Consider the following 17133-nt stretch of genomic DNA (forward strand, 5'->3'; position numbering starts at 1 on the left):
CAAATTATCCAATTGCCCATTCATAGCAACAGTTAATTTATTTAATTTCTGAACAAATCATTTAATTTACAATAAATGTCTCATTAAACAATTATTTTCTTATTTGAAGTAATATTCTGTTAAATTCATATTTTCATGTCAACAAAAATGGATATTTAACTGAAACATCTTTCATTATTTACTCACTTTCATGTAATTTCAAACCTGTATAAATTTCTTTCATTTGTGTAACATTAAATGAAGACATTTAAAAAAATGTTAACTGAAATCTTATGACTAAACCATAAACTTTTAATATATCTAAATCTAATTATCTTACATATTTTATTTATGTTAGATTTTATGTTAAATCAAATAAATGATTTATTTATTAAGCTAACGTTTTGTAAGTTCTGTGACAAATGTAGAACTTACCTCAGGATTGACTTTAAAAATCTTCTTTTGAGGTAAATTCTATCTTCGTATATATAAATTAAAATTGGCATTTCTAAAAAGCCGCCATTATATGCTACAGTATATGGGTTTGTGTTCTCATGAGCTGTCCATCTGTGTTGTTGTGGGGTTCATCATTCATTCATTGGCAGTTTGAATATTAGAAATTCTGCACTGTGATATGAACAGTGGAGTGAGTGATAAACATCAGAGCGTAAACTGCCCCTGCTGGAAGTCACAAACAAGTACCAGTTTCTGTCTGAAAACATAACCGCCAGCTAAATTATAATTTGAGTCATGCACCATGGCTTGAGCAGTTTAGCTAATAGTTTTTTATGCAAATGCAGTTTGCATTAAAATGTGACTAAAATTAAGTTTTAACAAAGCTTTTTGAAAACAATAGTCTGTTTCATAATGTACTAAGGATGGATTTAGTCAGTATAATAATTATCTTTGTTGTTTATTTTCCCCCAGTTTCCAATATAATTTCATCTTTATCGGTAAAGAGGAGTTTCACATTACAGTGAACTTTGAATAGGTTTCAGTTTATTATCCATCTGAGCACTTGAAATATCGATATTTTAGGAAGGAACCAACTACATTTGTCAGTATTAGGATTCTTCCTACAAATACAGTAGTAATGTAATGTAGTGTGACCAAATCTATTCTACTTTATAAAGTACGCTCAAAAAGAAGGTTATTGAAAAAAAATGAAACAGAATTATTATTTAATTCAAAAGTTATTGAGTTATTTTAACTTTATGAATTGGGTAATTACAACTTATTTGAATTGTGTTATTTAAGCTTATTTTAGGCAAGGTAATTTAAATAATTTTAGTTTTAATTACCTTGTGAATTTAAGCTGCCTGGAACAGAATTTACTATTGTGGCAGCAATAAACTCAGTCGCTTAATTACTTACATAATTCTTTTATGATGTTGCCACACAAAACAATCAAGTTAACTTAATTTTGACAAATCTATGTGGATTACACATAATACAAATAATGCCAAGAGATCCATAATCCTGGACCAAACCGTATCCTGAGCTGATGCTGTTGTGGTCATGGAAGAGCGGAGATCGTGAGAATGATTCCTGAAATACCACAGTGACAGATCAGTGACACCTGCAGTTCTCCACGGTGGATGTCCAATGTTCTCCAGCCTCCGGCACCTAGAATGCAGCTCCACACAGGAAGTTTGGCCAGAGGAGAAATGGTCGTGTTCAACTGAGCCTGGTTTCCCTTAAGGTTTTTTTGTCCTTCACTTCGTCAATTGGTGATGTTTTTTCCTTGCCACTGTCACCACTGGCTTGCTTGGTTTGGGACTTGTGGAGCTGCTCATCGATGGATTTGTTCTTCAGTGTTTTGGACTTTCAGCAGTAAACCACACTGAACTGAACTAAAACTGAACTTCAAACTCTGAAAACTGGACGTGATACAGTTTTAATTTACTAGAACTTCTATGTTAAGCTGCTTTGACACATTATAAATTGTAAAAGCGCTATAGAAATAAACATGAATTCAACTGAATTGAATTGAAAAAATAAATAAATTGTCCAGAAGGTTACAATAATTGTAATACTTCAGTTAGTGGGTGGGCCATTATCGGCGTTAACGGGCTGCATTAGCGTGAGACTATATCGTGCGATAAAAAAGTATCACCGTTAATTCTATTCTCAAAGTTGGGTTGGGAGCTGGGTCTATTCTAACGCAAGCTATGATGACTTTTTCCTTGATATTTCAGCACGGATGTATACCTGACCGGTGAGGGTCATCTGACAAAAAAGTGCCTTTCTGAATCAAATCAGCAGGATGGCCCTTCTGGATCTTTCACTTACTTCGAAGACAAAACCACTGACTACGCTTACATGGACCATCTGTATCTAGTTATTTGCCTTGATAGACAATAATATAATTTAGAGGTGTTTACGTGAAGTGCTTTCATGTAAGAGTTTCCTGTAATTTTGGGTGACTTTAACTGCAGTTCGGCAGTTTCACTTTAACTCATGAACATTTCATTCATGCCCCCAGGACAAACTGGGGTATTAGACGCAAATAAGGAGTAAGGAATGGTGAGAGTGATATGGAATTTAATAACGCACGCCAGATGGGAAGTAAAAAGCTTCCGCATTTCACAATGTGTGTATGTGTGTGTGCATGTGTGCGGTCCATTACTGACAGCCACGTGTGTGGATCTTGTCGGAAAATATGGGCGAAAAGTTCTACATGACGGTAGTAGTTTGATCGCGGCGTTTACGTCAATAGTGCCATTAATATGGTGCGTACTCCACATGTCTTAATTTCATTGCTGGTTAGTTGTTATGACTTTAGTCAGATTAAGGTAATCAAATATCGAGTTTATTTAGGCCTACAGTTCAAAATTCATGTTAACTGAATAAACAGTGTGTAAACGCAACTACATCTTATAAAACATCATTTATTTTCATCACCCAATTATCATAGTAGAACAGTTTATCAAGCAGTTTGTGATGCATTTTGGAAACAGGAGATGAACCCCTGGTCTAACGTGCCACCTGACTTGAGATACCCATTCTCAAAGACTTGTATAGTCATTATTTGGGTAGCACACATATTCTGAATAACCTTTCGGCAGAAATTCAAATGAGCCATTTTAATCTAGATTAATCTAGATTAGTTCCAAGATTACAGTGAGATTAATCTAGATTTTAAAAAAATTCATCTATGCCCATCTACTGTATAATTTTAGCTCATTTTAAACTAGTTTGAACAAGCAGCAATAATCATTTTTTGAGTGTATGCTTACCTGACATATAATAGCAAATTATTTAATTCATTTGTGTTTTCAGCAGTGTTTTTAGTTTAATAATGCCATCTTAATAATTATTCATTTTTTTAGACCTAGGATTTCTGTCTTAAAATATAAAAAAAAACGAAAACTTTTACCTGTTTATTATGTGAAAATAATGTTACAATAATTATTATAAATCACTTACAGCTATGCTACAAGCTTTCGTTTCTCCAATCCTGATGTGTGGTGGATCGCATTTAGCCTTTTTATGAGAACCAAATGTGCCCACAAGGATTGTAAAACCTGGATCAGCTACATTTTGGGAAGCAGCCAACAGTCGCTGACTCCTGAAAGACAAAAAGCTCTATAGGTATGTTAAAAAAATGTCTTAATTAAGATTTAAATATGCTGAAAGATTTTGTGTAATGGTTAGGAGATAGAAAAAATTTATTAGTTTAATATAAATCAACCAATGTCAATGAAATTATCCATCATCACAGAACAGCAAGATGATAAAGTCACAATGTAACAGAAAGATTCTTATCTTCCACAGTACAATGTACAGATGAAGTCAGAATTAATTAGCAACCCCTGAATTATTAGCCCCCTGTTTATTTTTTCCCCCCAATTTTCTGTTTAGCGGAGAGGTTTTTTTTCAACATATTTCTAAGCATAATAGTTTTAATAACTCATCGCTAATAACTGATTATTTTATCTTTGCCATGATGACCGTAAATAATATTTAACTAGATATTTTTCAAGACACCTCTATACAGCTTAAAGTGACATTTAAAGACTTACCTAGGTTAATTAGGTTAACTAGGCAGGTTAGGGTATTTAGGCAAGTTATTGTATAACAATGGTTTGTTCTGTAGACAGTCGAAAAAAATTTGCTTAAAGAAGCTAATAATTTTGACCCTAAAATGGTTCATAAAAAAATTAAAACTGCTTTATTCTAGCCAAAATAAAACAAATAAGACTTTCTCTCCAGAAGAAAAAATATTATCAGACACACTGTGAAAAAATGCCTTGCTCTGTTAAACATCATTTGGGATGGTTTCAAAGGGGGGCTAATAAATTCTGACTTCAACTGTAATGTCAGGGTAAAACAAATTATGAAAAAGAAAAAACTCTCTTTGTTCGGTTCATTGGTTGTCGATTGAATGTAAGCAGATCTTTAAGGGGGGAAAAATGAAACATGCGCACGGGATGAATCATTCACAATATGAATCAATAACATGCATTTAAAAAATACATGAGGTGAAATTGCATTACATGCCGCTTTAATGCGTTTTCCTCACTCAAATATGCTTCTTAGTTTCTACTCATAGTCAATGGCAAATCAACAAAAGGCACACTTCAGAAATTCTCCAGTAAAATCTCCTACATGAGTGATCAAGGTCAAGCAGTGTATCATGCGCTTGACTCTGAGCAGCGAGTTAAAACAGACCAGTGTCTGTCAGCTCAGAGGCCGGAGACTGTTAGAGTCGAGCTGACAGAGAATTTTAATGGGCCACGAGCACAAGTTTGATAATCTAGAGAAGACAGCTTTGATTTGCCTTTATTGGTTTGGGGGCTGATTAAATCAGAGAGCTGTGTGGCTAAGCTAACAGATGAGTGTACATGAGAGGGTGTGTGGTGTGTGTGTGTGTGTGTGTGTGTGTGTGTGTGTGGTGTGTGTGGTGTGTGTGTGTGTGTGTGTGTGTGTGTGTGTGTGTGTGTGTATGCACTGTCTGAGGGAAATTTATGGGATAACTGGATCCTTATGATATGAAGTTAAATCTGCGAATTCACCTCAAAATACGTTATCGACTCAGCTGTTCTTCAGATGTCTGTTATCTCACCTATCTGATTTTAATTAGTTAGCCCAGAGAAAGTTAAAAATGAAAATGGATTTTTCATAAAAATCATAAAGTCTCGAATCAATAGCTGTGAGGTAGCTCTGTGGTAACTCTGAAGATAAGTGCGAATGTGGGTTAGAGAGAACACCAGCTGTGGAATTGTGTGTGCGCCCGAATCTGAGAAATGGGATTTTTGTTCATTTTAATAGTACTCAACACTTCAAAGATAAATTAAGCTTGTACGAAGAAAGTAATAATAGTTGCTCTTTGTAAATATGAGTCAAATAGTTTTCTAACCAGGCAACAAGCAATCCTGGGGTGTGTTTCTCAAATAACAACATAACTCGCGGCTGAACTATCATAGTACGATGCAGCATTTGAGAAAAGAACGATGTAGTGATGAGTGTTTCCCAAAACTGTAGTTGCTTTGGTCGCAGATCCATCATTTGAATCATGTTAGTTATAACATATGTGCAATTATCATTCACATATTACTTGCTTGCATTTAAAGTGTGTAACATTAATTACATTGAAACATAAATATACAGCTTACCTGATTCAGTGTGATGCCTGAGCCTGTTTCTGTGAGGAAAACATGCTAATCTGTGGTCAGATTCCTAACACGACTAACTGTACATCATCTTCCACTGTCAATAAGCATGAGCCATAGCCTACTTGCTTTTGATGTATGTACATAAAGAAAATGCTGCTTCACAAGGCCAAGTTCACTGAGCCCTGATGGTGTGGTTGAGTCGAACATTGAGAATGTTTGGGTTTGCGTTTGGATCCGCACTCCCTGTTGTCAGCGTCACTTCACCTTACAAATATTCTATTCTAAAACATGAAACCACTTAGTAACACATATTATAATCTCATATATAAATCATATAAATCGTCAGGCTAACAGTTGTAATTTACAGTAGGCTATTAAGAATGAAGAAAACTCATACTTAATAATAATAATAATAATAATAATAATAATAATTATTATTATTATTATTATTATTATTATTATTATTATTATTATTATTATTATTATTATTATTATTATTATTTAGTAGGATATTGTTTATTAATTTTGTAAATTTTGTTAAAAAAAAAATACGTTTACAATTTGACACAGTCAAACCACTACAGAATGTTCTAACCAATACTCTCATGTCAATCAGGCCTACAATGCAGATACATTTCTTAATAAATAACCTATAACATAAATTATAAGCATTAACATATGCTAAATATTTTTGTTTTCACAAGCTTTGGAGACGTAACGTAAATTCTGCTTTAAATAATAGATCACCAACAGCTTTCGTTCAAAATGACATAAATGTTTGCAAAGTGCACTCCGAAGGGAAGGCAATTGTCAATATGAAGATCGCTAAAACTGAAGTGTAAAAAATACTTTGAAAGCAAATTAAGAGAGATTATTTTAATGTTTTCATAATCATTCCAAGTTTAAATGTTGGAACGTTCAAAAAGGAATAGGCCAAGGGGGGCATGACTAGGAATATAATAGCCAGGAACTATGCTTCTAACGACAGCTTTAGAGGTTTTTGAATGTTCGTTGTAACGGCAGATTTGGTAACAGCCAATTCAACAAACTATGTTTGTAACGATGCATTTTGCGACCTTAGTTGGTTAACGATGGTTTTGCAAATGCACCCCAGATTACTATGTTGGGTAGACTTCAGAAATATTTTGTCTTTCTATTTGTATTTTCTTAGCTATATACTCAATGGTTTATTTTATCTGTTTGTATTATTTTGGGCAGTATATGAACATCAAGTTTATTTGTATAGCATTATCGTATCCTTCTCACACACACATTTCTTAGCATTTTCCTTTTCTTGTATTCATTGTCTTGTTTTTGCCTCGATTTGTTCATAACAACAGCATTAAAATTGCATAGAAGTATATGAAACTAAGACAGGACTATCTGTGCAGGAGTAAATGATACATTTAATAAAAGCAAAGTTTTGGCCATTAGACATATCCACAGCTAATTCTCTAGCTCACCATTGTGACATCAGAGCCAGTGTAGATTCCTGAGGCTGAAGTAAGGCTGCTCTCTGTGAATTATGTAAAGGTGGAACACCCCTAATGCCCTGTAGCTCACATCGCTTAAGTCATTCTGAAAACTTTATCATCACAGTATCATGATAAAAAGAATATAAATAGTATGACATATTATTTGAATTTAAAATGATTAAGCTAATTAAAAAAAAAACTCTCTAAATGATTACATTTTTTGACACAGTAAAGTATTTTTTGTAAATTTCTGTGAAATTTGATTTGGTTTTTCTGCCATGGCACTATATGTAAGTAATTGTATGGAGTGATATAACTGAAGCAGTTCCTGTGATGATACTCAGAGAAGATAGAATGGCTAGAAATATCTTGTAAGCCAATCAAATTCATGTTCATGTAAATTCAATATTACTGTTTGTACACATTTTGTAAGATACTGTAAGTGGCAGAGACTTACTTTCAAAATTATAAATGCTTAGTATTTGAAAGGAGCATACATTCTGAATATATTCTGTAATCATTATTTTGATTTACCTTATTGTTGTGCGTTTGTGATTACAAAATTCCTATGTGTTCCTATGTGTTTAAGCTAGTGTATGTGCACTTTCAATTATGAAGTATATTTATTTGTGTGTGTAATTCTCGTTACAGGAGCATGGTATTCCTGTAGATCTGGGATATGCAGTGGCTCCTCATCATTCTGGAGTTTATCCAGTGCACATTCAGCTGTATGAGGCTTGGAAGAAAGCATGGGGAATACAAGTGACCAGCACCGAGGAATATCCACACCTCAAACCTGCACGTCACCGCAAGGGGTTCTTTCATAACAACATCATGGTACAGAAGAAATACACACATCTTATGTATTGCATTAATCTTATATTTTAACATATATAAAACAATAAAAATGCAGAAACCAATAAATCACACACCTGAAAGTTTAATATTAGGAAATATTAATATTAGAACATATAATAGTTAATATTTGATTTTCACGTCCAACCAAACTGTCCTGTGAAATACAATATATTAACATATAAAATAATTCAAATTTATGATTATAACACACAATAATGGTGTTTTTACTAATCTTTTAAACATCCCAAATGCTGTATCTTTTTAGGGTGTGGAATAAAGTGATTTTTTTCCAGCATTAAAAAACCCAGGGAAAGAAATACATCACAGACTTGAAAGTTAATATTACAGAGTATTAACATTAGAAAATTGAATTGTTTAATATTTGATTTTCACACCCACTGGCAGTATAATAGATCCTGTTCTCAATAACTGATTAAAAATGTAGCACGTTATTATAATATGCACTTTCTAGCTAACCAAAAAGAACTTTTGGTTCGTAACTGGCTATGCTAGCCAACGAAAAGCACACATTCATGCATAATAGTCCCTTTTCACATTTCCGGGTTTCTCAGTAGTGGAAGGCATCATGGTTGGGAAAACTTAGAGCGCAGTGAATGGGAGAACACAACAAATATTTTTTTACAACCCTATTTGCTGAAATAATCAAAGAAAAACTCCACAATGGTGTCAAGACTTTCAGAAAAAGGGGAAAAAAACTGTGTGAGACTGATGACGGCAGCCAGAGGAAACAATTCTAAATTCTAAATTCAAATTTCCTCTTAGCCCCATAGACGCTGCATTACAAACACCTCGCATAAGCAGTAATTTTGTGTTTTTTTGTCATTTGACGCAAAAATGATATAATACATGCATAAATGCTTATAAATGTTCATGCGCTTTTTTTTAAATATTAAAAACGTTAAATGATTTAAGATTATGATGACCGTTAAATGCGTCATTACAGTTTTGTGAAAAGGATTTATGTTTGTGATGGTGTACAGGGCACCGTCTTCCTCTTAGCATGGTAGATTTGCAAAAAGTTGCTACACAGGTAGTGTTGTTGCAGTGAGACTTGCCTGTAGGAGACTACCAAAATACAAGCAAAAGCTAGTATAGCAAATCAATGAAACACTCACTCTCCAGAAGAATTAATGACGACACACTGAGACTCAGATAAAACTCCCCACAGTGCATTCACTACAGTCAAATCTATTAGTGCTGCACACTCTCTGAAATTTTGACTAGATGTCCCTAACCGCAGTTTTGAATCAATTTTTAAAAAGCTTTTTTTTTCTATTTCTGTCTCTTTGTGGTTTATTGGTTATCTGAAGATTTCACTTTAAGTAAAAGTTCATACCTAAATTAAATTTCACTTATTATTTACCTTCATATGATGTTCAAACCCAAGTGAATTTCTAAACACAAACTGAAATGTTAAATAAAATGTTTGGTACAGTAGGAACAGTGGACACTTGTCATTTACTTTCTTTGAAGCTTTTATTCATATAAGTGAATTTCTCCTTTTGAGTTTCACAGTAGCAAAAAGTCATTCGGGTTTGGAAGCAGGGTTATTGAAACGACCAAAAACTAAAATCATTTTACTTAAAATAAGAAAAATGTTAACTATAAATAAAATCATCACTTCCTTTGGCTTAATCTCTGATTTATCACAGCAGAGTAAACCACCAACTCCTCTGTCATATGTTTTATGTGGTGGATGCCTTTCCAGTCACAATGCAGCACAGAGAAACACCCATACCTTCTCTCATTCATACACACACACACACACACACACACACACACACACACACACACACACACACACACACACACACACACAGGCATTCACTTCGGCCAATTTTTTTTTATTTGACCTACTTCACCTCATGTCTGTTGATTGTAGAGGATAACTTAATTAAAGTGAAATATATAACAGACATACCAAGTCTCCCGGAAGTTCCCAGAGTCTCCCGCACATGCGTAGAGACTCCCGGATGTACGCAAACGAATGATAATCTCCTAGAAATCGCAGTGCATCCCCTCCCCCCACTTTTCAATTATGTCGTGCACCCCCACCACCGCTCTTCACATATGTTGCACGGCTACAGCCGTGGTTCAAATCGAACGCACCTATAGGGCTCTATTTTAACGATCTAGGCGCAAAGTCTAAAGTGCATGGCACAAAAAAACATTAAGGGCGTGTCTGAATCAACTTTTGCTATTTTAAGGATGGAAAAATACACTCTGGGTCGTGGCGCATGGTCTAACAGGGTTGAGCTTATTCTCCTAATGAGTTATGGGTGTGTTTTGAGAATAAACCAATCAGAGTCTCGTCTCCTATTCCCTTTAAGAGTCAGTTGCATTGCACCATGGAGCATTTGCTGTTTACATGGTGGACGTTGTAAGTGGAAAAACTAAAGCTATACTAGCAAGAAAACAGTTACACAGACCATTTGCAGCTCGAGGATAAAGAATGAGCCTCCTCCATTCGGCCTTTACTTTCTCTTTCTCTCTTTTGCGGATAAGGAAATGATGTTGTATGCACTCTACTGAAGACATCCATTAGCCTACGTAAATAATTTCGTTTGTTAAATGAATAAATTAACAATAATAACGAAGTGTGGTCAATAAACTGAGTTATATCCAAACAGACGTGCAATGCCCCACATGGTCCAAAACCTGACAGGTGGACAAATCTAAACTTGTTTTAATAAAACAAATATGAATATGCATAATATAGTACTAATATTATTATTATTATTAATAATAATAATAATAATAATTTGCATGGGTTTCCTCCAGGTGCTCCAGTTTCCCCCACAGTCCAATGACATGCGGTACTGGTGAATTGGGTAGGCCAAATTGTCCGTAGTGTATGAGTGTGAATGAGTGTGTGTGGATGTTTCCCAGAGATGGGTTGCGGCTGGAAGGGCATCCGCTGCGTAAAACAAATGCTGGATAAGTTGGCGGTTCATTCTGCTGTGGCGACCCCAGATTAATAAAGGGACTAAGCCGACAAGAAAATGAATGAATGAATGAATGAATAATAATAGCATTATACAGAAGCAAGTTGTCGAGAATAAACTTTTAAAAAGCCCCCCGAGATGAAGAAGGCATGGAGGCAGTGGTTTTTTTAGAAGGTATATTTATGTAAGGCCCATTGACACACCGTTGGGCCCATTGACTCGTGACAATAACAAAATGGCATTTTTTCTTTTTCTTTTGCTTGTTTTCCATTCCTTTACAACAAGATGAATTCATATTTGTAAAGGCAGTAATATGTAGATGAAGATTATGACCTGCACAACTGGTAAATTTGGCTATATTTAAACTTGAAACAAGAAATAGACCTTTTCAATAGAAAAACGTCATTTCATTATTTGATGCAATTTCAATAAATGGAACTGGATTTTAGAAAAACTAATTAAGAAATGAGTTTTTTGAGCACAATCTCTTTCAAAACTGCTGGATTTAATGCACCCTTTCTTTGGTTCTTAAGAGCATCATGCCTTGTTTTTGAAGTTCAGACAAACAAATTAGGGTACTCTCTTTTGTTAGCGCCCCGGCCCACTACAACATGTCTTTCTTTGTTCTTTCTAGTGAATTAGAGATGTGTCACAGTCGCTCATTCAAAATACAAAAGAACAAACGTTAGCAGGCCGAACTCAAATCAGCGTTGTTTTATGTGCAATTTAGCTGTCATCATCACTAGAGTGTTTAGATTCTAGAAAATGACAGATGTTTTACAGCAGGTGTTTCTGAGCCCGAATCTCTCCTTTTTTTATCATTATTCAGCGGAAGCAACAAAACAGATTTCAGGTCAGTTGTTCAGACACCTGCGGCCTAATTACTGGCCTCCTCTGTAGGAGCATGACAGGTCCGAGATCAGAGATACAGAGCTCTGGATCTGTGGTGCTTAAACATGAGCTATGAAGCCTGTCAGAGGGTTACAGGGTCTGCAATACTGCAAGTCCACGACGCACCATACAACTAACTGCTTCTTTCACAAACCACCACAATAATATACTGACAGGGCAAGTTATATTCAGAGAGAAGAAAGAGGCTGGCAGAAAAGCGAAGAGGAAGGACAAAGCACATGAATAGAGTCTCATAAATTTTCCGGGGCTGCTGGTGGGACAGGCAGTTTAGTGTGTTTGCACTGGAATTGAATTTTAGGAGATGGAGCAGATTAAAATATTAAATCAAGGCCACATGCGTGCAGAGCAATTGTTCTGCGCCTGTCAAGTGTGCGCGTGTGTGTGTGGGTTTTATGGCACACGTTTAGTTGAACATGTTTGCCACACAATACTGGCAATAAAACACACAGAGAGAGATGTTAAAGTGGGGAAAGCAATTAAGTTTAAGTTAGATGGCAAGATTGGACCGAGTCCCAAAGATCTGTTTCTGCTCAATCAAGCAGTCTGAAAACAAGCATATGGGTGATGAAAGCTCTTATCGGTGCATTAGAGGCCGGTGTGTTTGTGGGTGTGTTCATGTAATAGATTTTGCTGTTTTAGCAGTTTGCTGGAGGATGTATGGCTGCCTGTCTGATATTTACACACTGGTACTGTTTGAGAAATTGACTCTGTTGTTCCTTATTAATCAGCCTGCTTCTCTCTCAGTCTGCCACACCAAAAGAAGGATTTTAAAGGTCTATTGTGCTCAGCAAGACAGCATTCATTTAGAGTAAAAATACAGAATAAATAGACTTATATTCTGGCTTATTAATGCAATCGTTATTTTATATTTTTATTTATTTTTATTAATTCAGGTTTTGCTAAAGCTTAATTTTCAGCAGCCATGACTTTGTCACTTGATCCTTCAGAAAATATCTCAGAGTTCGTGCTAAAATATTAAAAATCAAATATAAATCACAAACACAGACAAATACACACATCCATCAATATAAAAACTAAACAACATCTTTTTATTTTTTTTTAATAAAAAGAAGAGATTATACAAATTCCAAATGTACTTGAAAATTGGTCTGTTGGTCTAGTATCATTGATATAGTGCAATACACTCATTGGTCACCTTATTAGGTACTCCTTACTACAGTAGTACTGGGTTGAACTCCCTTTGCCTTCAGAACTCCCTTAATCTTTCGATTCAACAAGGTACTGGAAATATTCCTCAGAGATTTTGGTCCATATTGACATTATAGCATCACACAGTTGCTGCAGATTTGTTGGCTACACATCCATGATGTGAATCTCATGTTCCATCACATCCCAAAGGTGCTCTATTGGATTGAGTTCTGTGGAGGCCATTTGAGTACAGTGAACTCATTGTCATGTTCAAGAAACCAGTCTGAGATGATTCGTGCTTTATGACATGGCGCATTATCCTGCTGGAAGTAGCCATCAGAAGATGGGTACACTGTGGTTGTAAAGAGCTAGACATGGTCAGCAACAATACTCAGGTAGGCTGTGGCGTTGACACAATGCTCAATTGGTACTAATGGGTCCAAAGTGTGCAGAGAAAATATCCCCCACACCATTACACCACCACCAGCAGCCTGAACCGTTGATTCAAGGCAGGATGGATTCATGCTTTCAGGCAAAGCTTTTGATTTACCAGTCAATCTATGTTCCTACTCCCACTTATGGTCATGAGCTTTTTGGCCGAAATGAGTGGGTGGTAAGGCACACCTGTATAGACAGGGTGAGGTGCTCTGTCACCCGGGAGGAGCTCGAAGTAGAGTCGCTGCTCCTCCACATCGAGAAAAGTCAGCAAGAGGTGGCTCGGGCATCTGTTTCGGATACCTCCAGGACGCCTACCTAGGGAAGTGTTCCAGGCATGTCCCACCGGGAGGAGGCCTTGGGAAAGACCTAGGACACGCTGGAGGGACTATGCCTCTCAGTTGGCCTGGAAACGTCTCGGGATCCCCCGGAGGAGCTGGAGGAAGTGTCTGGGGAGAGGGAAGTCTGGAGTTCTCTCCTAAGAGTGCTGCCCCCGCGACCTGGCCTTGGATAAGCGGATGAAAATGACATGATATGACATGACATGACATAACATGACACTCCGTCTAGCTTCAACAACCATGCCACTTTCAAAGTCACTTAAATAACCTTTCTTCTCCATTCTGATGCTCAGTTTGAACTGCAGCTGATCGTCTTGACCATGTTTACATGCCTTAATGCATTGAGTTGCTGCCATGTTATTGGCTGATTAGAAATTGAGTTAACGAGCAACTGTACCTAATAAAGTGTATGTCAACAAGCAAAAAATATATATAGGGGTAATTTACCCAGAACTTGTTTTAAAATGTCTTCAGTTCTAAATAGCTCACCAAAATAAATTTTATGGGAGAGTTTGTTTTGGCTTATAAACTATTGGTCTAAGCTATTGGTCTTTGGCATTTATGTAATCAGTTGGTGTGTTTTCTAACTCCACCTTTTTGATATGAGATTGACACCTATCTGAATTTCATGGAGCTCAGACAGGAACAAAATCCAATGCAAGAACCCCTAAAGCAGGGGTGCTCAACCTTGTTTCTGGAGGTCTACCTTTCTGCAGATTTCAGTTGCAACTCATATTAAACACAACTGCCTGTAATTATCAAGTGCTGTTTAGGTCCTAATTAATTGGGTCATGTGTGTTTGATCAGCCTTGTAGCACTTGAGGGTAGATCTTCTGGAACGGGGTTGAGCACCCCTGCCCTAAAATATGCCATGTTATGTGCAACGTTGCGAGTTGCTGTCCATGGTGGTGGTGCTGAATAATTTCCAATGGATGGTAGTACTGCAAAAAACTGTTTACTTAATCCAGATCCAGTTTTTTCAGGGAGCTGATATCAATATGCATAGTAGTTTGCTTTTAAGTGAGTGGCCATTTTTCAGTTTTACTTTCAATCCATTCATCACAGGTTCTCTGTGTAAGAGAAAAATATTTCACGAGAAAGGATATTTAGCAATACGCTTAGCATCTATTAAACAAAAAATACTCAACCGTGGTCTTTCTCCTTACTTTCCAGTCTTAGTCCCGCAACTAAGGCTAAATGCACAATTGTGAAGTCTGTCATTTTCCAGGCTGCTTTTAAAATTCATTTTATATACAGTATATTGTATAATCATAGTCCTTTACTGGCAAAAATGGACTTGGGCATCATTTTTTATAACTTTTTATTGACTTTTTTGCTTGTTTTATTGTGTTCTTAAATTCAACTTATCACACTACTGTATATGCTAAGATGTTTATAAGTTACAACATTTTCAAGCAGAGTACCATCAGAGGTTTTAATCATTATAATTGATAGTCTAGACTTTATAAAATCCTGTTTTGTTTTGTCTTTTTTTTCAATCTAACTATTCATTAATCAGGAGATTAGTCTGAAATAATAAAAAATGATATTTGCAGCTTTAAAGTGATGATAACCATTGTTGTTATCATTTTTAATAACTTTAACTTAACTACTTAATTTTTTTAAATATTGTTTGCCAAATCTAAACCTCAAACAAAATATTTATTTAAAATAGAATCAGAATCAGAATCAGAATCAGTTTTATTGCCAAGTGTGCTTCACACACACAAGGAATTTGTTTTGGCTACAGAAGCTTCCAGTGTACATAAAGTGACAAGTGACAACACAAAATAAATCTGAAAAAATAAAATAATAATAATAAAAAAAGATGAACATTAAACAGATGCGGTTAGTGAAGAAACCTGGATGTTGAGTTGTATGTACAGATTGTTATAAATATACAGGTTATAAGGTGCTGTGTACAAGTGCGAATGTAGTATGTATGTATGTTGTGCAAAATAGTATGATTTGGTAAGAATATAAATGCCTTTACTGTCAAGTTTCATCAATTTAAAGTGCCCTTGTTACAGAATAGTATTACTTTGAAAATATATCCCTGACCCCAGGGTGACACGGTGGCGCAGTGGGTAGCACTATCACATCACAGCAAGGACGCTGGTTCGAGCCCCGGCTGGGTCACTTGGCATTTCTGTGTGGACTTCTCCCTGTGTTGACGTGGGTTTCCTCCGGGTGCTCCGGTTTCCCCAACAGTCCAAAAACATGCGCTATAGGTGAATTGAATAAGCTAAATTGGCCATAATGTATGTGTGAGTGTGAATGCCAGAGTGTATTGGGGTTTACCAGTGCTGGGCTGGAAGGGCATCCGCTGAATAAAACACATGCTGAATAAGTTGGCAGTTCATTCCGCTGTGACGACCCCTGATTAGTAAAGGGACTAAGCCGAAAATGAATGAATAAATGTATGACCGACCCCTTTCTGAAGGGTGGTGTATTTGTTTCATTCTGTTAACAAAAAGTTTTGTTCTTGTTTGCTTTAAGTAACTTTGTCTCAGATGTTAAATTGACCTCGAAATTGCTTAAATAAACAATATAGAAACAAGCGCTGGCATAAAATATTAGTGTTGAGCTATAAAATTATGGTTATGGTTGGGATAAGTTAGATAATTTAATAAATAAAAAACTAATTATTGTCTTTATTTAATCTCATTGCTGTGAGGGAAAAATTGGATATTAAAAAAAGTTAAATAAAAAATTTTGTTTACTTTATTTGCATTTTAGAAAAGAGGATTTTTGAATAATATATTTTCTACACTCAGACACAATTACTACAACTGGGACTTTCATGCCTCAAGCTTAAAAAAAGAAACACAAACAGACCACACACAAAAAGTATAAATAGCCAATATTAAAGTGGTCCATGTTTTCTGCATTGTAGTATGTTGTAACCCATACAATAGTGAACTTAGATTCCAGTCTGTTCCTCGCACAATGCTCAAGGACAGCTTGACGAAGCTCTGATACATTTATATCTTTACAGTACATTGAAACCCGAAAGCCTCAGTCCACATTCATTGTAAATTACATAGAAAAGAGAAATTCTTCTGACAAGCTATAGTATTATAACATCAGTAACATGTTTTACAGTTTAGAGGAGAAGTGAGCTTGGAAGAAAGAGGGCGGAAAGGAGACAGAAGAGGTTTTTTTTTATTGTTGTTGTCAAGTAGTAATTTTGTCACATTGAGGCACAGTATATTTTCTTGTTCTCTTTCTCTTTTCTTCTTGTCTGTCTTTGCCCGTTTGTCACATATTTTATTGAAGCTTTCAGAGTTTTCACACTGAGAAATGATTCTGTTTTCTTTGACTGATCAAGACAGGAATTGAATGAATGACTATATACAGTTGACGTCAGAATTATTAGCCCAGCTTTGAATTTTTTTTC

The 17133-nt window shown here is 35.7% G+C and overlaps 1 protein-coding gene across 1 annotated transcript in view; it reads left to right on the forward strand.

Annotated features, from left to right (window-relative positions):
- The window catches only part of ndst3 (N-deacetylase/N-sulfotransferase (heparan glucosaminyl) 3), a 129535-nt gene that overhangs the window by 63508 nt on the left and 48894 nt on the right, over window positions 1–17133 (forward strand). The window contains 1 exon segment of the mRNA XM_056460394.1: window positions 7724–7909. Coding sequence (XP_056316369.1) covers window positions 7724–7909 — 186 coding nt within the window.

This window comes from Danio aesculapii, chromosome 1 (genome assembly GCF_903798145.1).
Source record: "Danio aesculapii chromosome 1, fDanAes4.1, whole genome shotgun sequence".
NCBI classification, from domain to species: Eukaryota; Metazoa; Chordata; class Actinopteri; order Cypriniformes; family Danionidae; genus Danio; species Danio aesculapii.